This window comes from Barbus barbus (genome assembly GCF_936440315.1).
Source record: "Barbus barbus genome assembly, chromosome: 2".
NCBI lineage: Eukaryota > Metazoa > Chordata > Actinopteri > Cypriniformes > Cyprinidae > Barbus > Barbus barbus.
Genome location: NC_136730.1, coordinates 33,472,803 through 33,497,408, shown reverse-complemented (window position 1 = coordinate 33,497,408; position 24,606 = coordinate 33,472,803). Strand labels below are relative to the sequence as shown.

Genomic DNA, 24,606 nt, shown 5'->3' with positions numbered 1-24,606 from the left:
TATCAGACAGCTCCATCTCTCTCTCTCTCTCTCTCTCTCTCTCTCTCTCTCGTACTCTTTTATTGTTTTCCCAAAGACATTGTTTTTGCAGTTTCAGTCATGATGCATTCAATTAAGAGGCTTCATGCAGTAGCACAAGACAAAACACAGTCAGACAAAAATCAATGTTGGTACCTTTTATCTAAATAAGATGAGCCCATGTGAGTTGGGCCTCAGAGCTGCAATAATCTAAAATGAGCAGGTCAGCATGTGCTGTGCATTATTATCTCAGAGTTATAAGGCATATCTAACAAGAGTGCATCATTCAGCAGAGCATGTCAGGTCAACATGCTGCTGTTACATCAGGTTTGCTTTTCTCTAGCCCTCCTTTGCCACAGCTCATGTCAGGCCTCTTCATCTTTGACAGGAAACTCATTCCTAAGGGAAGTTTTGATATTTGCACACAGCCATCACTGATGAGACTGATAAATGTCATATCACTGTGTTCACATACACCCTTTGGGATAACTGGTAGATGCAAACACAAATATACAGGTTACTGCTCTCTGCAGGTATAAATCTGCTTGCTCAAGAAGGCCAAAATCATAATGTAAATACAAAGTTAGATATTCTGCTGCTGTGCCAAACAGTTTACGTTATCGACTGAATGCACTGCGAAATCATTTTCATAATCATTCTTGTTTTCCCTGTAAAAGCATCCTTAAAACAAGATCAATTTACCCATAAGGCACAACAGCTATTCAGATTTTATTCAGTCAATATCTTGTTCCATAGATTTTTTTCCCCCCCTTTTCCCTTAAAATTTATTGAGGTACATACTCAAAACAAGTGGAAAAAAATATTACAAAAAGGCACAACTACAACTAGGTCAAAAAATGATAACCACTAAATGATGACACTGATAATTTCCTAATATTTGGTTTGTACCACTTTTTACGGAAGAGGATTAGGGCCAAGCAATAATAAAAAAAATAAACCATCTCATGATTAAAGTCATTATAAAGCGAGATTAAACTAGTTAAATTTCAAGAAAATTGTTGAAATATAATGTTGAGAATAAACTCATTCAATTTCACGAATAAAGAAAAAGATTTTTTTCTAGAAACAGTTTATTCTTAACATTTTATTTCAACATTTTTCATCAAATTTAATGCGTTTAATCTCGCATTATAATAACTTTAATCTTGAGATGGTTTTATTTTTTTATTATTGCTCGGCCCTAATCCTCTCCTGTACTGTAACAGTAGCAATTTACCTCTTTTTATAGCATATATTCATTTTCGTTTTAACAACATTTGGATATTTTAATTGGAAATTGAGTCAAAAACAAAACAAGAATCAGAGTAGTAATGTCACTAAAGGTGAGAGGCACGTCCCAAATATATTAAAAAATCATCATATTTTATCTCTGATGTGACATTTTATAACACAATATTCTATTGTAAGAAAGAAATGTTTATTAAAATTAATTTCATTTTCTTATCTTAATTTTTTTTTAGATTCCTCCATATACACTAGTAGGCAATAAAAAGGAGAGTGGTGGATGTGTATGCATGCGTGTGTGTGTGTGTGCATTGCTACACCTGTAATTACTCAGTTATCAGATCTCTACTGAATTAATTATGGTGGCGCTTCAGTTTAGTGTGGGAGGTCTGTGAGTGAGTGTGTGTGAGCAAATGAGACCTCCTTGGTTCTGCAGGAAAGACGCTGTTTACAGAAAGAATGGAATACATTAAGCAGTGAAAACCTTATGAATTTATTTGATCAAAATATGTAAAAACAGTAACACTGGATTTGACATATTTAAACACTGAAATATGATTTTCTATTTTCATATATTTTAAAATATAATTGATCAGATTTGCCAGCATTTGGCAGCAACTGATTTTAATATTGATGATAATAAATGATTACCAAAATTAGCATATTAGAATGATTTCTGTAGGATCATGCGATACCAAAGACTGGCAAATTTGATCAATTTAATGGATCCAACTGAATAACGTTATTCAATAAAAGTATTAAAAAATCTTTTCAGCTTTTGAAAAAATTGTTTTGTTTGAAAGTCTGTTTGTGCTACATAAAAAATAAATGTTGTATGATATTTTATTACATAACATTTTAATGTGAGTCTTAAGTATCCAAATACCTTTTGGGACCACTGCATATTCTGTACTGAGCTTTCAGCATTGATGAAAGAACTGCATTAGAGAGATGCGTGTGTTTGTGTGCATTATTCATTTCTGTGTGGTCTAAGTGATTCCACTGTCCTCTTTGACCAACCACCGTGATAAACGATTTCATCCCGACCCCAAACCTTAGCCCTGTGCCACTTATATCTGCATGCATGTGTCTCTGCATTATTAAACAACTAAGACCACGTGATGGAGCTGATGATAACAATAATGATGTTGATTATGAAGACTATGACTTAATCAAGATAACAATCAAGAGCTAATACTGCATTGATGAGGAGAATAATTATAATGCTGTCATTAATGACAACATTTCTTCTCAGGAAGCCTCTCAGTAGGAAGCTAAATGCTTATCACATGATCAAACATGCTCTCACCCTATGTTTTTCACCCTCTATCTCGGCATGTGAAAAAGTGTTGGCCCCCTTTCTGATTTTTTGGAAAGTTTTTGGCATGTTTGTCACACTTTAATGTTTCAGATCATCAAACAAATTTATAAATAAATAAATAGGAAATTCAGGAACAAATGAGAAAGAAAGTAATTGAGATCTATTAGTCTGGAAAAGGTTATAAAGCCATTTCTAAAGCTTTGGGACTCCAGCGAACCACAGTGAGAGCCATTATCCACAAATGGCGAAAACATGGAACAGTGGTGAACCTTCCCAGGAGTGGTCGGCCGACCAAAATTACCCCAAGAGCACAGCGATGACTCATCCAAGAGGTCACAAAAGACCCCACCACAACATCTAAAGAACTGCAGGCCTCACTTGCCTCAATTAAGGTCAGTGTTCATGACTCCACCATAAGAAAGAGACTGGGCAAAAATGGCCTGCTTGGCAGAGTTCCAAGACGAAAACCGCTGCTGAGCAAAAAGAACATAAAGGCTTGTCTCAGTTTTGCCAGAAAACATCTTGATGATCCCCAAGACTTTTGGGAAAATACTCTGTGGACTGACGAGACAAAAGTTGAACTTTTTGGAAGGTGTGTGTCCCATTACATCTGGTGTAAAAGTAACACAGCATTTCAGAAAAAGAACATCATACCAGCAGTAAAATATGGTGGTGGTAGTGTGATGGTCTGGGGCTGTTTTGCTGTTTCAGGACCTGGAAGACTTGCTGTGATAAATGAAACCATGAATTCAGCTGTCTACCAAAAAATCCTGAAGGACAATGTCCGGCCATCTGTTCGTGACCTCAAGCTGAAGCGAACTTGGGTTCTGCAGCAGGACAATGATCCAAAACACACCTGCAAATCCACCTCTGAATGGCTGAAGAAAAACAAAATGAAGAGTGGAGTGGCCTAGTCAAAGTCCTGACCTGAATCCTATTGAGATGCTGTGGCATGACCTTAAAAAGGCAGTTCATACTCGAAAACCCTCCAATGTGGCTGAATTACAACAATTCTGCCAAGATGAGTGGGCCAAAACTCCTCCACAGCGCTGTAACAGACTCATGGCAAGTTATCGCAAACGCTTGATTGCAGTTGTTGTTGCTAAGGGTGACCCAACCAGTTATTAGGTTTAGGGGGCAAGCACTTTTTCACACAGGGCCATGTGGGTTTGGATTTTGTTTTCCCTTCATAATAAAAAACTTCATTCAAAAACTGCATGTTGTGTTTACTTTGATTCATATTTAAATTTGTTTGATGATCTTAAACATTAAAGTGTGACAAACATGCAAAAAAATAAGAAATCAGGAAGGGGGCCAACACTTTCACACCACTGTACACACACACATCTCCAAGATGCTTCAAGAAACCTACCAGCAAAGCGACATGAAAAACTATGTGCAAGTGCTCGTAGGGCAAAAGCTGCTTTAAACGCAAAGGATGGTCATACCAAATGTTGATATAATTTAGTTAATAGAAGTTAATTGTTAAAGAAAATATATTTATGACATTATTTTGACAGCATCCTCATTTTTCCTAAAACGTATAAAAGTACTGTAGCTTTGCAGGTAGGTTTTTTAAGCATCTTGGAGACGTTGCTACAGTTCTTCTGGATTTAGTCTGTCTCAGTTTTTTCTGTTTAATCATGTCATTCCAGACAGACTGGATGATAATGAGATCCAATCTGTGTGGAGCAATGGCTGTTGTCAGACTCCTTGTGCAAACAAAAATGGCAAAATGAATGTTTGGAAATGTAAACTGATATTTCCTACTGACACATTACAGCAAAAGATAGAAATAACTGACTTAAAACCATTTTTAGCTGGTGAAAATACTAGTTTTCTAATAATTTTGGCCACCAGGGTATTTATTCTTTATTTTATTTTACAATGCATCTTCGTTTTAAATACTACAACTTTGTTCCTTTCAAGGTTTAAATGGGAAATACCCTCAGATTTTCAATATGATATCAGACTTTTGGTTCCCACTGTATATGCATAATAAAACATAAGCTGTACGGTATAGCTGGGAGTCTCTGCTCCGAGTGTGTCACCCTCACATTGTTTTAATATTGAAACTGAGTGTGTGTAAGTGTAAACTGATGTATTTTTGCATTTCACATACGCTGTAAGGTAGCGTTTCATCCCTGCTGAGAGAAAAAGGCTGATGGGGTGAGGAGGAGTATAGTGAGGGAGAGACCGAAAGATATGTGATTGAGAGAGGAATTCAATTTATTCTGATTGCATGGAGGAAGCAGGCGTGTGTGTGTGAGAGAGAGTGTGTGAATGTGCATGTAAAGGTCTCATGCAGGCGGCGCACGATTCACAGTGGCTGTTCACATTGCCGCAGAAAACCATTGCCATTCATGATCAGACAGCTAAAACTGTTCATAAACAGTTCAGTTATGGAAAAATGAGTTTGGTTCTATAACCACAGAGCAAGTTTGGATGATATGTGCTATAGGAGCAGAACTCATTCAGTTATCAGCTAGCTGACTGTCACAATCTTAAACACTGACTGTGTGAACAGAGTCCATATCTCTTGTCCATTGATCTTTCCATCAACATGTCCCAAATACATCACTGTCTGCATTTTGCCTCTCTCCTACATTTACATACCTCTCTCTACCATGCTCTCTCTTTTTCTCTTTCCATATACCATACAGAACAATAGCATATTCACTCAATCACTCTTATGTCCCATTCTTTACATCTTTTTACTCTTCTCTTGGCAGATCATGGAAAATGTATTATTTCTTGTTTTGCAAAACAAAACAAATAACTCATAATAAAGAAGCATATAATTTGGCATGTTTAAAAGGCACAACTCTAACTGGGAATTTGGGATCTATAATTTGTGTGTCCTGTTACCTTTACAAAATTATTAAATTAATAAATTATCTGATACAAGCAGTACAAGAGGAGGTGAGGGGAAAAAAGAAGATTTGCAAAATAAATAAATAAATACATTGACATTTAGTCATTTAGCAGATGCTTTTATCCAAAGCGACTTACAAATGAGGACATAAGAAGCAATCAAAATCAACAAAAGAACAATAATATGCAAGTGCTATGACAAGTCTCAGTTAGCCTAACGCAGTACACGTAGCAAGGTTTTGTTTGATTAAATAATACATAAAAAGAATAGAGCAAGCTAGTGTCAGTGGCCTGTTTTTGCTTTTTGTTAATTGTACAATAAATAAAAGAAAACAAATAGATAGAATACAAAAAGAATAGAGAAGCTAGTGTTAGTTTTTTTTTAAAGAAAACAAGCAGTTAGTAAATGAATAGAGTGCAAGTCTAAAGGGGCAAGTTTAAATAAAATAAAAAATAGAATTAGAATAGAGAGTGCTAGAGTTAGAGGGTCAAATAAAGATGGAAGAGATGTGTTTTAGCCGATTCTTGAAGATGGCTAAGGACTCAGCTACTCGGATTGATTTGGGCAGGTCATTCTAGCAGGAGGGAACATTTAATGCAAAAGTCAGTGAAAGTGATTTTGTGCCTCTTTGGGATGGCGCAGTTCACCAGCAGAAGGCAAGCTTCTAGAGGGCACATAATTCTGAAGTAATGAATTCAGGTAAAGGAACGCAGAGCCAATTGATAAACAGAGGTGTGATGTGCATTCTTTTTGACAAATAAACAAACAAACAAACAAATAAATAAGAAGGGAGTGGGGGGACATTCTTGCTTAAAGTATCTGGATTACATAAATCTTAAAATTAAAAAGTGTTCATAAAATGTGATGAATTACAAAATACTCTCTCTTTGATCTGACTGGCCATACTAACTTGTATGAGTTGTTCTACAAACACAATAACAACAACAACAACATGCAGTATTTCTTTATTTGGAAGAAATATTGCTCTGGCTGGTAAAACTTGTTGAATGTTTTTTTTTTCTTTGGCTCCAGCTAATTAGACTGAATGATAAATCCTTAATAAAGCTAAGCCTCGGCAATGAACTTCGTATTGTTGTGTCTGCTACTGAGCACTGTAGCTTGGGGGAATACACATAAGCCTGTGCGCTTGAATAATTTAATTCTGTATGCTTGAAACAGGGTAGCAATTTAGGGGGACATAGTTGTTTTTAAGAATTAATAGAAGATGATTTTGGTCTTTATAATACTCACATACACAGACATACACAGTCATCATTAGGGTGATTAGGGTTCCCTTTGAACAAAGTTGGAAACTGTTTGAAATAATTTTGCTCATCAAAAATTAGCTTTAGGCATACATAAATATTGGGTAACTCTATCATGTTTGACTGAGCCAGAGTCCAATAATTGACAATATATTTAATATGATGACTATAATTTAGTTAATGAGAGTGAATCAACTGAAATGATTGAGTAGAAACAATTAACTGAATCTACCTACTGTACAATTGCACAGCTTCAATTACTTAAATTAAATGGTTGAGCTGACTCTTTTAGAAGACCACATTAGGTGAACTTAATGAGACAAGATTTCACTGAACAAGTTTCTCAAATTAGTAAGTAAATTCAACTCCTAAGTATATAAAGTGTGAGTAGACAGTCTCCAAAAACCAAGCAAAGAGAAATCTACTTTCAACAGCATTTTAATTCAACTGTCCCCATCTCTTTCTGTATCCCACTGTTTCTCAGAAGGACTGTGCGCATTTCTGTGCTCTGGGGGTCATTCTTTTATTTTCTTCACCTCTTTATCTCTCTTTCTCTCTCTCGCTCAACTAAAATGCTATGATCTCTTGCTGGGCCAGACATTTTAAGCCCTTTCTCACTGAGCTTTCTCTCTCTTTCCTCTCTCTGTACATATCTTCCACCTCTCTGGAGCACTCAAGCCATGCCTTATTCATCCAACCCAGGATTTATTATGTTTGGCCATGCATTTTTAACAGTGTATTTTTTTAGGTACACACATTTCACGGCTGAACTACATCTATGTTTGCTGAGCCCCCCACTCTCTGATCACATCTGCTGTTCTACCTGCTGGGAAGAAAAACCAAGAAAGAGGCAAACAGAGGAAATGGGAGGAAAGGATGTTGTAAGTTAGAGATACAGGACACATTAATAGTTTCCACAGTTTCAACCCTGTCCCCTGTCTTTTTGTCATTTAAGAAAGGAGGACAGTGATAAGAAAGCAATAAAAGTATTTCATGTCGTATCGTTTATCATTATTATTTTTTTAAATTAGGAAAAACAGATGCATTTCACACATCTAGCTCTAGCTCCTGGTTAGATACTTCATTTGGACTACTGTGGTACTGCTTTTTGACATTTCTGCAATCAATTCTTGTGATTACATGTGTCTGTATGTTACGTTTCTCTCATAAACGGTACACTTTATACACTCACTCTTTATTGGTTGATTTTTTCTTTATAAAAATAAAACATTTTTAAATGTAATACATTTTTTATTGAACGGTTACATGATTTGTGGATTTAAAGGCTGATTTTCTATTCTATATATATTCTATTTCTATTCTATATAATATTACAGAGTTTGAATGTAAAAATACACCTAAATATAAAACTAATAAGATTTACTTTAAAATTACAAAGAAAAACATTACATTGTTAGTTAATATAATGAGCTACATTATTTAATTACAGATTAAAATTATGTAAATCTGTACATAAATAATACAGTAAGTTTTGTAAAAGAAATTAGAATTATTGTAATTTCTCATTATGGAATAATACTTAAAATAACAGTCAAATTGTTAATTTACAGATATTGTAGATAGTTTTGAGCATAATTTAAAATAACACAAAAATACTGTAAAATACAGTAATTTTCCTGTAAAAAAGAAAACAATACTGTAATTTGTCTTTAATGATATAGTACCTAAAATCACAGTCAAGCTGTTAATTTACAGATACTGTTTGTAATTTTACTAAGTTTTGAATGTAATTTGATATAACAAAAAAACTTCTGTAAAATATTTATTTTTATTTATTTTTTATTTTTTACAGTGTGGATAACTTTTTTGTCATTCATGCATATTCATTATTAAATAAAACCAAATGATCAAATCACAAAAGATGCAATTTAAAGGGGACCTATTATGCACTGCGGGATAAAAATAACAACATAGCAGGTCTCATGCTATCACAAACTTTATAAGTCCCACTTCTGATTATGAGCTCAACAACTTCAAGCGATTGACTCGCATTGCTTTCATATGCAACTTTTAACTACCACATTCCTATTCACGATCATTCATGAAGACAGCACCAGTGAGAACAAGCAGAGACAATGATAGCTTTAGCAATTAGCTAAAGAAGCTCTTTCAGAAAGGCAATTTGGAAAACAAACGCATGATACTTTGTCTGGAGCTGACATTCGCGCACAAAGCGTTGGTATTGATTCCTAAACATATAGGGGATGTTACCGTTTTTTCCAGGATATTTCCTTTGAAAATTGAAGTTTAACCACAGTGTCCTCGGCTCAGATGAGTGGAGATTCTGGCGACTCCTATGTTCATTAGTGCATCCCAAAACACAACACAGGTAAAGCCTCTGGCACTGATATTGTATAAATCTCCAGTAATGGCGGACCACATCTCACTCAGGGCTAGGTTTATGCTAATAGGATAGAGCGTCACAGATGGGTGGGTCTTTATCCCCTCACTGACGTGCACAGAGGGAGAATCTGAAACGGCTCTTTGAAGAGACTGTTTATGATTTATTGGTTTTATAAAAAAATGAGTAGGTGGATTTTTAACATTATAGGCTGGTGGTTTTCACACACTGTGACCACACAACTGTGTTCAAAAAGCTTATAAAAGTGATTTTTGCATAATAGGTCCCCTTTAATTAAATACATATATGTGCATGTTTCAGAGCGAAGTATGGCACAGTGTTCTTTCACACGTGAGCAGCTGTTTGCATTGTCTCAGAGCTGCTAGTCCCACACTAAATGCTGTTTCACACAAACTCCATCTCTGTGGCTGCATTGAGTTTGAGTCTCTTTAACATGCATTTAGTAACACAACATGTGGCAGCCATCTTCCCATATTTTTAATGAGAAGCACTTATCAAGAAAAGAGCAGCTTTAGGAGTTCCTTGTGGTTTTCGGTTAAAAAAAATATCTCACACTCACACACACACACACACACACACACACACGATTTACAAATGTTGAATACAAGTGTTTGAACAGCATTTGAGTGAAGCACAGAATCCTCAATTTAAGGCATAAGTAATTAAGGCCTATTACTCATGTACCCTGTTCCAACATGCTGAAGTTTTTTTAGACCATCCACAGTTGAAATGGCATTATACAAAACCAGATTTCTTTGTAAGATGAGAGCTAAGTGCAGTTACTCAGCAGCACCCAACCCAGATGAATGGGGCTTGTTCTGCTCTTGTGATGTCTTTCTCAGGAACATTAAAATGTTGCCACTGGAACAGAACGTTGCATCAATTTAAGCAATGCAGAGAGCTAGTTTCCTCTTTCAACTCAATAAGAGCACTCCCTGAAAATCGCTTTCGATCAATGCTCGCTGCTCAATGACTCATCAAAATAACGCCTCTTTGAAAATGTGCGAGAGATTTTGTTTGCATGAATGCAGAGTGCAGAGAGAAATCCAGATAAATGAGTGTGGCCACTGTAATGGCCAGATCGTAAAACAACAGGATTGTAGCTTTAGATTCAATTCTTGGTTTCTGGACAAAAACAGTTATAAAAAAGCTCCCCGAAACATAAAAGTGGTTATAAAACAAGTAAAATTATAGGGAAAGAAAATACCCTTATTTTATTACAAATTAAGGTGTTATTGAATAGACTAATAACAGAGATTTGTTTCTGGTTTCTTGTTGCTTCACATTTGTTTCCTGTTACTTCACAATCTGTCAAGTCCTGTATTATTAATAGGGGTATGTTACTGTAATTTGCATAACTGCATGTCATTTAGCAGGCATACCTCTATTCGACCTGTGTCTGGTTGAAAACCACGGGAGGGATCTTCTGTAGTGACCCGGCACTGAATGGCACAGCCATTGATCTGGATCTTGTCCTGCTCGAGACCCAGCTCAGGAAGACTGCGGCCCTCACACACACGCAGCTGTGCGTGAACCAAATCCACACTAACAGAAGGAGAGAAAGAGAGAGAGAGTCATTATCAACACTAACTGATGAATAAACCCTGAAGTGGAGTAGAATTCATTACACAACTTGAAACAGCAATCTCACTTTTATCTGACAATCACAGCTGCATAATTAATTCACTGATCTTCTTCCTTTTGAAATGTTTATCCATGAAAGAAGTTTGCCCACTTAGCACTCACCAGTATCAAGCAATCTGCTTTGATTCATTTTAATCCATTATGATGTAGATGTATTGATTGTCAATGAGACAGTTTCTAATAATCCAAATCAATCCTTCCTTAATTCATCTAATTAAAGTCTTTCAGACTTGATTCAGAGTTTGAAAAAAAATAATAATGTAGAATTAGATTAAATAAATTAAAATGGTTACACGAAAAGCATTAAGCACAAATACCTATTTGCTCTCAAAACTACCTTAGGAAATATTTAGCAAATAACTTCAGGGAATAAAGCGATCTGCTATTTTAGCTGACAGGAACTATGCTAATTTTATAGCTAAGCTGCTTAAAGTTGATAAACCACTTTTTTTTTGTTTTCTTTTGAGAGAGAGGAAAGTCTTAAAAATGTATTTTATGTTCTTAGTTGGATGTAATGCATATGGTGGTTAAGAAGCTGCTTTGACATTTCTTTGAAAGAAAGGAGGTGTGCTAATGATTTGGCATGAAAATGTAAAAAAAGAGCGCAAAACCGCATGCTGTCAAGCATTTAACATACAACACCTGTATAGATCTTCTACTTGTCAACAGCAGCATAGGATAATGTCAGCAGAAGCACATAAGCTATTCAGAGATCTCTCTATCTGTCTATATATATCCATATATATATACACATACATGCATACATATACATATATATAGAGCTACATTCTAGAAAAAAAATGCAATTAGGACAAAAATGTTTTCAAACATGAGACTTTCATTAGTTCGCTTGCATTCAAATGGAATTGGCATATGCATAGATATAGATTATTAGCATTAGCAGAGATCTTTTCTTTTGCAAAGAGCTGTTCTTATTCCACACCAGCTGCAGTCTGGTGCAGGGTCAACTGAGGAATTACTGTTTGTTAATGGCCCAGGTAAACACAAAACTAATGGACTGTAATGCAAATAGATAATGGCCTAGTTAATTGAAATAAAATCTAAGGGAGAATATAGCACACACGCACACGTAGAGTGGACATGACCAGCTATTGAACAAAGGAAGTACAGTACATTAGCAATGTACATTACTGTCAGAGGATTGAAAGGGAAGAAGAAAAATTTATGTGTGAGAGTGAGCAAGCCAGCGAGAGAGAGAGAGAGAGAGAGAGAGCGAGAGAGAGAGAGAGAGACATTATGTGTAGGCTTAGCTATACTTGGGCCAAATTAACTAAAAAAAGATGTGAAGTGAAGCATGTCAAGAACTGACATTTCAAGTGGTCCTAACTATTTGAAAAGCTTATAAAATGGGCAAATCATGTTTGCTTTAAATCTAATGTCAACCACAAGAAGTTGTGTCAGGGTTAAGTTAAGGGTAGTGCATAGTAAATATTACTGTATTAGTATAAAACTACTGATATAGATTCAAAGGTCTAGTGTCTGTGTGCTTGTGTATTTTGGGGAGCGTGGATCAAAATCATGCATGAAAAACTAGAATAGGTCAAAATGTGAACTGGGGAATATCGACCCATACAAACATTGTCAAGCACACAAATACAGTAGATACTCACACATGAATCTCACAACATTCTATGAAGACTGACACATACATAAACATGCACAGCAGCCCAAAAACTATTTTTATGCATATCAATAATTATATATCTCCAGACAAAGTGAATATATTATCAACATTTCAACACATGAAATTAAGCAACCAACTGTACACTTAAGCAGGGCAAGACCGTAGAGAAGCAGAACACCATTTAAGCCTGATCTTGTAGAGTACCCAGCTAATAATCTTTAGCACATTAAACTATAATGAAAGTATTATTTTTCAGCCTGTTTCTGTTTATAGCTTTTTCCCCTCATTATCCGTGCCTACCAAAAATGTGGCATGTAGATGGGATGAAAATATACTGATTATACCCACAAAAAGAAATTTGAGAAAACTATGAAAGGAAATGCAATTCTGGAAACATCTTTTTTTAAACAGTGACCAGAAAATCTACAGCTGTTTTTTTTTTTTTTTTTTTCAGAAAAATGTGAATTCAGAAAATAATTTTTGCCACTGCATGCAGTTCAGCTCAAAAAAGTTTCCACTAATCATATGCAATCCATATTAAAATGACACTAAATTCTCTAAAACCTGCAATTGCATTATTATTGTTTTGTGTGGCTATTATTGTCTTATAAGTTATATATTTTCTTATATAGTTCAAACGGTTAACTCAGAGCAAACAGTGCCATGAAATTGGCATTCTTTTCAGGGTAACACTTATTACAGATTATTCAAAAGTTAGTAATATTGAAAATGAAACTGTTTATATATGTTTGTGAGCATTGTCTGTTGACCATGACAGCAGTAATTAATCAATAATTAGTCTCAAGTATGCCATATTACAGCAGTCAACGACATCTCTAGATAGCGCTCAGAATCAGTCAAGATTGATGCAAATGCATTTAGCACAATATTTGTGCATGTTTGTGCTGTTATTTGCTACCTGATTAATTGATTTATAAATCCTTTAGTGAAATAGGTGCTAAATGCATTGTAAATAGTGCATTCAAACTAAATGATGAGTAAATCAGTGGGTGCCATTTATTTTTAGTGAATCCTGCCTTCTGTATCTTTTTGTGGTCTCTGTGCGTTTGAAACTCCAAAGCGAGTTTGAGACCAGAGATACTTTTAATTTCAATGGCCGTAAGGCATTCCACTTCAATAGTGATTCTTGTTTTTGCTTTCTTTTTAATGAGAAACAAAACCAAATAAATAACTGTGAGAGGACAAGCAGGAGGTGCTCATGAATAAAGCTGCACAGATAACGTAGAAAAAGAGTTAAGAATTTTTAAGCTGAATTTTGTTATAATACTTTTAAGCAGTATTTTTTTCTACTGAAAGCTTGAATAAACATCTTCATTCATTTAAAAGCCCTTTTTTGTAGTCCGCCTCTCGTTCCTCACACACAGGTCCAAAATTAACTTTTTGCCAATGGCAGGAGAATTTTTCAGTCATAAATATCTATATCCATATTCCATACATAAAACTGTATTTTGCAATTTTATGATAATAGATACTAAAACTAATACTAATACTACTACTTATAATAATAATAATAGAAATAATAATAATTCTCCCCCTATGACAAAGTCATTATTAAACATTTCATTTGTAACAAACAGGACAGGTCACTGTGTCAGTGGCAGCATCTTATCTGTGACTGTGGACCACAAAACCAAAATTTTGATTTATAATTGTATAATTTATAATTAATAAATTGATGTATGGTTTCTTAGGATAGGAAAATATTTGGCTACTATTTGAATATCTGGAGTCTGAAGGTGCAAAAAAAAAAAAAAAGAATCCTTTAAAGTTGTCCAAATGAAGTCCTTAGCAAGGTTTTAATATATTTACAGTAGGACATTTACAAAATATCTTCATGGAATATGATCTTTACTTAATATCCTAATGATTTTTGGCATAAAAGAAAAATAAATCATTTTGACCTATGCAATGTATTTTTGGCTATTGCTACAAATATACCTGTGCTACTTAAGACTGGTTTTGTGGTCCAGGGTCACATGAATCCGTCCTTATGCTTTGATATCATATCTACTATTCTGCTTGGACTCTTTCTCTTGTTGTGGTTTAATGCACCAGTTAGAATGAACCTGAGTGGAACTTTTATTGTGTAAATTCAGTGTAGATTTCTGCATAATTATCCACAGACGCATAGGAATAATTTAGCAAAGCCTGTCTAGAACAACAACCCCAAAATTACAATGAGGTGAATGTCCACTCATGATGAATGCCCCACCGTGCAATTCACACACAAGAACAAAGACACAAGCAATCAATACTGGTGTCAGCAGCTACATACATTTCTGTAATTTAAATATTTGCACATGCTCTCTTTTGCCTGTAGGCATGACTTTATTTTCAAACTGCAAACTAATAATTAATGTCTGCCACTGCTATTGAGCCGAGACACCAAGTGAGAAGTTGAGAGCGTGTGAGGTGTAGAATATCTAATGTCTTACATGGCAAAAAGGAGTGAAAGAGGAGTGTGTAACTAAGAGAGAAGGTAAGATTGCAATTAATTCACTGAGACACATGAAAGCCTAAAAAAAGCTAAATGTGTCCCTTCTTTGTCCCTCCAACAATAAAATAAAGCAATGAATAATGAAGTGAATAATGTAATGTACTGTGATTATTTGAATGTAAAAAAAAAATAGTTATTGCACTACATACATGCTATTTTAAATCAGGATTAAAATTAAGCACTCAGTAACAGGGGTCATGAAAAAGGTTGAAGACCCCTGCAATGAGCAAATATTGCATACTTGTCTTACTCTCAATATAGATAGCCACTCACCACAGATCCAGGGTCAAGCATGTGCTGTTCAAATCGAAGAGGTAAAAGAGGACACGTCACTCAATACTGATCAAAGATCAGCAGGAATGTATTAATGAGCCTTTAACACCAGGCTGACCTTGAGTGGTCGAAGCCACATCCTTCCCACAAACAAACACCCATACACACCTCTGCATATCCGACTGAAAAGGTGTGCACAATACGTGCACGCAGATAGAAAAGCACATACTGTATGTACTGAGGGAACAAATAAATTTACTTTTACCTCTATTTTCTAGCTCTTGTATTTAATCTGGGTTTCACCCCCAGCTTCCTCTTCGCAGAAGCATTAATTATTGGCTTACCGCTTTTATCTGCCACCCCACACTCATGAGTCAGAAAACACATTCAAGAGATAATAGGATAATAATGAAAAAAAAAAAATCTCATGTAATAAATACAACATGAAAGAGACAATGAGGCCAGCAGAGACACAGAGAGAGAGAATAAGCAGCAATAGCAAAGGACTGTTATGAGATCAAGAAAAACACAAAATACTTTTGGACAAGAAAATCACAACTACAGATTGCTCTAGATTTTAAGGGAAAGCAAAGTTGAAACATTTTCTCATACGCAAGTTCAGTGTGTAATACAGACATAACTACAGTGGGATCCAAAATTCTGAAATCACACTGAAAATCTGTGATTTTGTTCAATTAAACGTGCAATAAACAAAAGGTTGTAGTGACATTAAAATAAAAGAAATATGTAACATTATAACAGTAATATTTCAGATTCTGCATTATTTTGTAGTCACTAATCAAATAAGTAAATTTGTGAAATTGATCGTCCTGCTTAAATTTATGCAGATTTTTCAATTTTATGATTATGCTGACAATATAACTATTTTTTTAAAAATGCAAAAAAAAAAAAAAAAAAAATGTATTTTCACAAATTTTGGATCACACTGTACCCTATACCTGGGTCTTGCAAACATGTCCAACATGTCAGATTCTGGCTTTACCAATGGTGTGACTTTGGGGTGGGACTTCCTGTTTCCAGTTGGTTCAACTAGTGGCACAGGAATAACACATTTTAGCTTTAATATAAACATTTATAAAAAGGAAATCAGTTTATTTCCTAACAGCCATAAAGCTTAACGACAGCTGTCCATCAAAAATGATCGACACTGCTTTCATTAAGGGCTTCAAGTACTAAATAAACAATGGTGCTAGCACTCATTTTTCTCATGCCTCAAATGAAAGAAAAAGGAAAAAAATAAGAAAAAGAGGGCAAAGAACATGCACATGAATTTCTCAGGTCTCAGGAGCTGATAAATAATGGCAGATGTACACATTTTGGGGGGTGGTTATTGACTTATTGACTTATTCATATTTGCTGCCTATTATCTGCAAATGAAGGTCATAGATTGCTGGATCCCAAATGAAGATTCCAGCTCATTTGTACTTTTTAATAAAGGGGTTTATTTATTTCCTCCTGTCATTCAGTGCAATCAAGAGACAAAGAATGGTAAAGGTCAGATAAGATGGAACATTCCCTTGATGGATAAGCCATGAATAAAATGTTCAAAAAATTAATAAATAAAAAATAAAAGCTGGAGTTTTCTCATACAGTATGATTCATTTTTGAAAGCCACCTCTGATGTAATTTTCATCAGTCTCCTTCAGGAGCCATTCAGTGGCCAACAACTTGAAATGTGTGTGTGAGCACGCATGAAATGTTTATTTCTAGGTTAGAGTTTTCAGTCCAGAACACAAAAGACCACACTTCTCTGCGTATCTGTGTTTTTCCATTATTTCCTTTTAGGCAGTTTTCTTTGATGTCTGCCCACAATATCGCCAATATTAAGAGGGTTTTCTTAGACATTTTAATTAACATTGTAACAAATCTAGCAAATTTGTAACAGAGCAACAAATCCACTGAGTGTGGGTTTTCACAGATACCTTTTAAAGAACTAAAACCTGCTGTAAAAATCCTCAAAAGTAAAAAAAAACCGATGCATAAAAAGGTTAACAACAACAATATTTGATTAATAAAAAGTAGCAGTATTTATTTATATTTCATTTGTAATTCATTTTATTGTTATATTATATTTAATATTATTAAAAATAAGAGTATTTATTTGAAATAGTAATGTATTCAATTTAATGCTTCTTTGCTGAATAGGTAACCTATAAATAAAATAAAAAAATCCTACAGACCCTAAACTTTTGAACGATGGTGTACTTCAAAATTGACACCATACACTTTGTTAGCACACATTGCTAGTGTTGAGGTTAAAAATAATCCATGCAAGTTAATTCACAGAAGAAAAAAAAAGGTAATCTTTAATTAAAATCTAAATATTTGCTTCCGTTCTGGAATAGCATTTCTTCTCTGATAACATCAGTCTTATCCTTAATCACGGCTCCACCAACTTTTAGTTTGCTATGAGTTAGTGGAGGAGCGCTTAAATACCCCCCCCCCCCACCCCCCCACCACCACACACACCCACACCTGTTTCAGTTGGAAATAAGTCACTATACTGAAATAAAGTTGGCAGCAACTTCCGGTTCATGGCTTAAAGTCAGGTAAATGTGTATTTGGACAGGTCTGTAAGATAGAGCAATTAAAGTGAAGAGAAAGTAAAAATGTGCAAAGAAACCAGCACTATCTTTATCAGAGCACAGCATGCAACTACAACAAAGTCCATTTCCAGCTCTTATCACACAGAGCAGGCCCTAGCACGGAGCTCCGCCCTAAGGCTCATTATTCCAATCAAATCAAATACAAGCAGGCACGGCTCCTCACAGCTTAGGTTATCCACATTGTTTGATGATGCACAGTGGAGCTCAGCATGGAGCTCTGCTGTGGGCCTCATACTGCACCTCTGGTCAGAGCGAATAGGCCTGAGCGTTGAGCTGCACTGTGAGGCACAGCTGATTGAATGCAGAGGCTGCAGCCTGTTGGCATTCTCAAGTAGCTGTGCTGGATTTCACCGGCCTGCAGTATGCAGGAAAATGATTGAAAGCAGGTTCTGTAAAAAGCTACAGGCAAAGAGAATTTTTACACTTTGTTAAAATGCTTTACAAAATACTTAGTTTAGTCCACACTGCTGTTGTGCTGACTGTCTTAAGAGATATTGAAAACATGTACTGAGGATTATTTTGTCTTTGCTTTGATACAAAATGCATTCAATGACCACCTAAACTGTTAAAAGCTATGTTTAAAATAATCTAAGAACAAAACTGAAAATAGCTGATGCTAAAAATTGCCAGCATGAGAAAACTGTATTGTTTGACTTACTATGCTGCGCCAAGTCTAATGCAACCAATTTGGCTACACTGTTCAGACATAAGCAAAATGTCAATTTTTTTACATTTCTTGACCGGTAGGTGGTTCTGTGCTGAAACTGTGGAAGCAGCCTCAGGTCATACTAGTAATGACAGACACCAAGTTGTCATCACAACACACCAAAGCACTGCAGAGTTAAAGCCTCACGTCCATTTTTGCATGCTTTTCATTGAATTTGTTGATGTGCTACATGATTTATCGAAAATTACATCATAGAGTGCAATCGATTTGGCGTGAGACAGAAATCAGAAAGAAACAAATTTTGCTTCTAGCGCTGTACTTTACCTACAGTGAATAAGTACTGTAGCACAGCACAGTTTGAAATCAAGGATTTAAAGTGTGTCCAGTAAGAGCACAACTCTCTGCATCCAACATGGACAGACCATCATGCACGGAGTGCTCGTGTTTTTTTCCCACAGGCTACAATTTACTTTTCATAGATGATGTAACAACTGGATTTGTTAAAGTTTACAATGTTTGTGGCATGAACTTTTTTTTCTTATTTTTGGATATTGAACAACTTATAGCACCGTTATAGCACGTGCCTTTCTATTTTTCACATAGAACTGTTAAACAAAAGACCTATTTGGATGTTATTGTATCTCATGTGGTCATCTGTAAAAATAAATTTACATGACACAGTGATAAACCTCATTGATTCAAATGGCAATTTATTCATCGTGGAGAAGCTCACGTGGCCAGTTGCATGATTGTAAATAAAATGTCATATGCTTGCAATAATAAGAATACATTTAAAATTTAATAATATCCTATTTATTATTTAAATCTCCAGAAATGGTTTTCTGTCTTGCATATTATCTCTCAAAATGATGAATAAAGATGTGAAGTTTAGCAGAAATATGTTAAATGCAACCTCTTATTTACATAAGATAAACATAAAGCTGTTTGGTTTATATTTTATGTTTATAATTGTATAAAACAATATTTTATATAACAATTTTTAAAAATTGTATTGTATACTGTTGCATTTCAAATGTGTATGTGCTTTTCTTCTCTTTCTTTTTGTTCTTAACAGCTCTCACTCACTAGGGAGGAGCAGTTATGAAATATGGTTCTTGCAAATACTTTCCAGCAATTTCAGTAATAAATATGCATGCAAATTACAGTAAAGTGAAACAGCTACCGTACGGCAGTGGTTAAAAAGGATTTAAACAGTGAATTTTGAATTGATCCCATCTTGCAAACTCAGAGATGTGGATTCGAACAGCAATTCAAATATCAGTGTTCATAAAAAAAAAAAAACAGTAGGTAATTCAGCCAGGGATTTTTACACAAGTGGTGCGAGAAAAACACAGACATTCTGTATTCGAATGGCAATAAAATCACAGACTAACTGTCAGTCCTGTGTCTTGTTTCCCCCTCCTCCCGTGTCTCTATTTTGCCTTCCTGTTCCTGTCATTATGAGTTGATTAGTCCCTAGCCCTGTTTAATTAGTCCACACCTGTTTCCGTTGATTTCCTTGTGTTCTTAAGCCCTGTGTTTCCCAGCTCCTGTGTCCGGTCTAAACGTCATGTGTTCGTCGATACCCCAAGCTCCATGTTCCCTGTTTTGGATTAAATAAACCTGGCTTTTGGAAATCGCCGTGTCTCCTCGCTCCTTGCTCGAGTGCAACGTGACACTAACCCCTAAATGTTGAAAATAACTTACGTCCCCAAAAAAAACAATTACCATCCGAATCTGACTAAAGACAGCAAACTAATGAATAACCAAAACCAAAGTCCTGCTTTAGCACAAAGCAAACTAATGAATAACCAAAACCAAAGTCCTGCTTTAGCACAAATAGACGAAGAATGAATTAAACCAAGAATGCTCTTCCACTGGTCTTCAGGTATATCAATGCCCAAGTCCTGCTCCCAAATTTGTTTAAGAGAATCAACTGGAGATGAGGTTAAGGAGATTGTTTTACAATAAATGTTGGATATTAGCCATCCTTGACCAGGGTCAAGGGTGAGAATTGAATCAAGTTCTGATTCCCGGGGGCCGACTGGGAAAATGGGGAAATAACTTTCGAATAAAGTGCCTCACTTGAAAAAACGAAAAAGATGGCTATTAGGAAGATTGAATCTAATTGATAACAAAGAGAAAGAAGAAAAGATTTATTTTTCATACAAGTCATTCAAAGTACAAAGATGCTTACTTGCCCAAATATCGAAGACACGGTCTGAAAGGGACGGGGGAAATAAATGATTATTTGAAATTGTCATAAATCGAGGCTCTGTGCAAACCAAATTGTTTCCTGAATTGAAGCCAAATCTTAATAGTGTTGATAACTACCGGATTGCTCAATTTAATTTTTTACTTCAAGAGGAATCTGTGAACAAATATTAGAAAGTAAGGAATGAGAAGATATCTCTATGTGTAACCAAGGCGGGCTAGAGGCACAACACCTAAGGCCAACTGAATAAAGTAATTTAGTAATATTACATGCCCAGAAGTAATATCGAAAGTTTGGAAGTGCAAAACCCCCTTCAGATTTGGGAAGCTGGAGAACTGATTTTTTAATACGAGCTGGCTTGTTACTCCAAAGGAACCCATTCAATTGCTGGTCTAGATTAGTAAAAAAAGGATTTATTGATACAGAATGGGATATGTTGAAAAAGATACAAGAACTTTGGCAGGATAATCATTTTAATAAGATTCACGCAACCTATTAAGGATAAGGAGAGGGAGCTCCATCGAGCAAAATCTAATTTACATTTGTCCAAAAGTGGTATAAAATTCTTAAAAAACAAGTCTTTAAATGAGTTGGTTATAAATATGCCCAAATATTGAAACCCATCCAAGGCTAACTTAAAGGGGAATGAAGAAAGAGGGAGAGATTTAGCCAATTGATTTATAAAAAATAATTAGCTTTTTTGAAAATTTAACTTGTACCCTGAGAGGCGACCAAACTCATCTAGAATATCTAGTATTGGAGGGAGAGAAATTAAAGGGTCGGAGATATACAATAACAAATATTACGCATAAAGGGAAAGTTTATGGACCTGATCATGGCGGACAATGCCTTTAAATGCATCATGGCTACGAAGCCAGATGGCCAAAGGTTCAATAGCTATATTAAATAACAAGGGCAAGAGTGGACACCCTTGGCACGTCCCCCGTTGGAACAAAAAGGGTGGCGAACGAACACCATTGGTTTGCACTGAGGCAGATGAGAAAGCATAGAGAAGTCGAATCCAAGAAATTAATTTAGAGTCAAATCCGAATTTACGTAAAGCAAAGAACAGGACAAGCATGAACACTCCCCCCTATCAAACGCATTCTCTGCATTTAATGAAACTATAACTTTTGGCTAGAATCTTACAAGCTACGTTTAGCAGAGAAATCGGTCAATAGTTACTGCAGGATGTGGGGTCCATGTCCTTTTTCAAAAGCAAGGATATAGATGCATAATACAAAGACGCCGGCAATTGCCCTTTTTGAAGAGAATCATTATACATCCTCACCAAGATTGGGATTAGTAAATTAGAATACGCCTCATAAAATTCAACTGTAAACCCATCAGGGCCTGGGGATTTCCCATTCTGCATTGACCTTTTGGATCTCTTGAGGGGAAATGGGGCTGCCTAGTTCTTTAGCCATGTCTTAATCAATTCTAGGGTAATTTAATGAGTCTAAGGGGTTGGGGATATTTGCTGAATCTGAAGAGTACTCCGATGTATAAAGGTTAATGTAGAAATCTAAGAAAACTTTGTTGATTTCAGCTGGATCTGTAGTAAGATTACCACTAGCGGAAGTAATTATTGGAATTAGCCTAGAGACACAGGCTGCACGAGCCTGATGGGCCAAGAGTGTACCTGCCTTATCGAAAAAACGTTGCTTGGTTTGTCGTGGTTGTCTCTCTACATCATGCGTCATCAGACAGTCATATTCTGATTGTAATACAAGTCGTTTTTTGTAAAGGGTTGGTGAGGGAGAGACCACCAATGTTTCATCAAGTTTAAAGAGTTTGTCTAAAATTTCCTGCCTCTTAACCCTAACAGCCGTGTGCAGGTGCAAAGTGAAATAAATAATCTGACCTCGAATAAAAGCTTTAAGCTCTTCCCATAAAAATGTAATTAACTTCAGAAGTAGAATGAAACGCATGACTCATCCATGCTCTTTTGATGCGTTGGGCATCTGTCCCCGGTTTCACAGACAAGGCTTAAGCCTAGTCCTAGACTAAAATGTAATTCTGAGCTGTTTCAACTGAAATAAACTTGCACTGACTGATCCTTAAATATACCAGTGCCTTTGTTTTGTCTCAAGGTGCATACCAGTAATGTTTTTTTCTAAGGCATGTTAATAAAAATTACTTAAATGTCCTTATTCAACTATGGCCTAATCATGGCTTAGTCTAAGGTCTGTCTGTGAAACCAGGCCCTGATGTTTTAAGATGTGTTTCCTGTAAAAATATTATATCCCCTTTCAAATGTTGAAGCTGCGTCATTACCTTAGCAATCTTAACGGCCTTGTTCATTCCTTTAGTATTCCATGAAATCAGACGCACACCTTTACCCATCTTTGAAATAGTAGCCATCTAGAACGATGCATAGGGTTGATACATCGTCTCATATGTATAGCGTCTCACTCCCACCATTTACATGAAAGTCAACCCTCCCTTCTTGCAATGTAAATAATAATTGGACAGAAAAAAATAAAAATTACATGCATGCACAAGTGTAATATACATTTATCAGGAAAAAGAGGGATACGTTTAAGTATAAAGAATAGAGAACATACTCTAACACTGCATCTTGCTGAGTGTCCCAGCTCCAAAGCCTTACAGTCAGTGGGTGTATACAGCAACAGAAACAGAAGTCCAGCCTTGGACTCATGAATTAAACAAAATAAATAATGATAAATAAGATCACATTTAAACATAGCTCAATAAACAATCTAAATTAAAATATGTACACATACCCATATATAACGGGCATTAACTGGGATATCTCAATAATACAAACAAACAGTACAGAACTAATCTAAAGTATTATGAAGGAAGATATTGTAGACTGCACAGCAAATCTTATTAGTATGTGTAACGACCAAGAAATCGCAAAAACTAATAAAGTGAACACAAGGGTGCACAGCCCAGTGTCTAACTACAGGTGTCTATAAATTAAGAACGGACAGAGCACAGGCATACAACCAAACGATAACCAGTCAGCCAATTAAGTCTGTGTAGAATTAAAAACATTTTACTAACGCTGTATCTTGAGTTACTAACCGAACCAGCCATAAATTACTGCACTGAACGCTTCAGGTTTAGTCCTCAACAGAACGTAAAGATGCAATGTAGTCTTGGCTTCAGCGACTGATGCAAGTCTCCTCCGATTTCCCTCTTTCGTTAACCTGCCGGGAACAACAGCGCTGGTTTTAGGCCCAGTTTGTAAATTTCAGACAGCACTTCTTTGTACTTGGAACGTTGTTCCATCACCTCCGGAGCATAGTCCTAGTAGATAGCAATAGGAGTGCCGCGATAGTAAAGCTTTCGCCTCTTCGCTCTAGCCTCGCGGATGATCTTTTCTTTCAGCTGAAACCTGTGAAGCCGGACGATAACAGGCCTGGGCCTCTGCCCCGGCCTTGGTTTGTCAGACAGTGACCGATGCGCTCTATCACATTCCGGCGGAGATTCCAGGACTCTGTCCCCGAACACTTCTACAAGTAGCTCAGAGAAGAAAACTGAGGGTCGAGGTCCTTTAATGGATTAAAGGTAGTCCAATAATTCTTATATTATTACGCCGCCTACAGCACTCGAGATCCACAACCTTAGCAAGCAGCTTAGCGTTGCTCTCTGTTAACATAGCACATGTAGTTTCTAGAGCGCGTGTGCGCCCCTTCTGCGAATTGGCGTGGGTCTCGAGCGAAGCAATTTTCCAGGTGCGTTCCGTAATGGTGGCTTGCATTTGGTCCAGCTTTACCTCGAGTGTCGAGACAGTGGTTTTAAAGTCTGCAGAGAGAGCAGGCCGGTGTTCCTCCAGGAGGTTAGCGATCACTGCTATGCTAACGTCTTTACCATCATCTCCCCACGCCTCAACTTTCTGATCCTTTTTGCCTTGTTTTGCTGATTTAGCTGCCATAAT

The 24,606-nt window shown here is 36.1% G+C and overlaps 1 protein-coding gene across 1 annotated transcript in view; it reads right to left on the bottom strand.

The window, feature by feature from the left end:
- pcxb (pyruvate carboxylase b) overlaps window positions 1–24,606 on the bottom strand; it is a 189,721-nt gene that overhangs the window by 123,731 nt on the left and 41,384 nt on the right. The window contains exon 9 of the mRNA XM_079441073.1: window positions 10,490–10,652. Coding sequence (XP_079297199.1) covers window positions 10,490–10,652 — 163 coding nt within the window. The remainder of the gene's footprint in view (window positions 1–10,489; window positions 10,653–24,606) is intronic.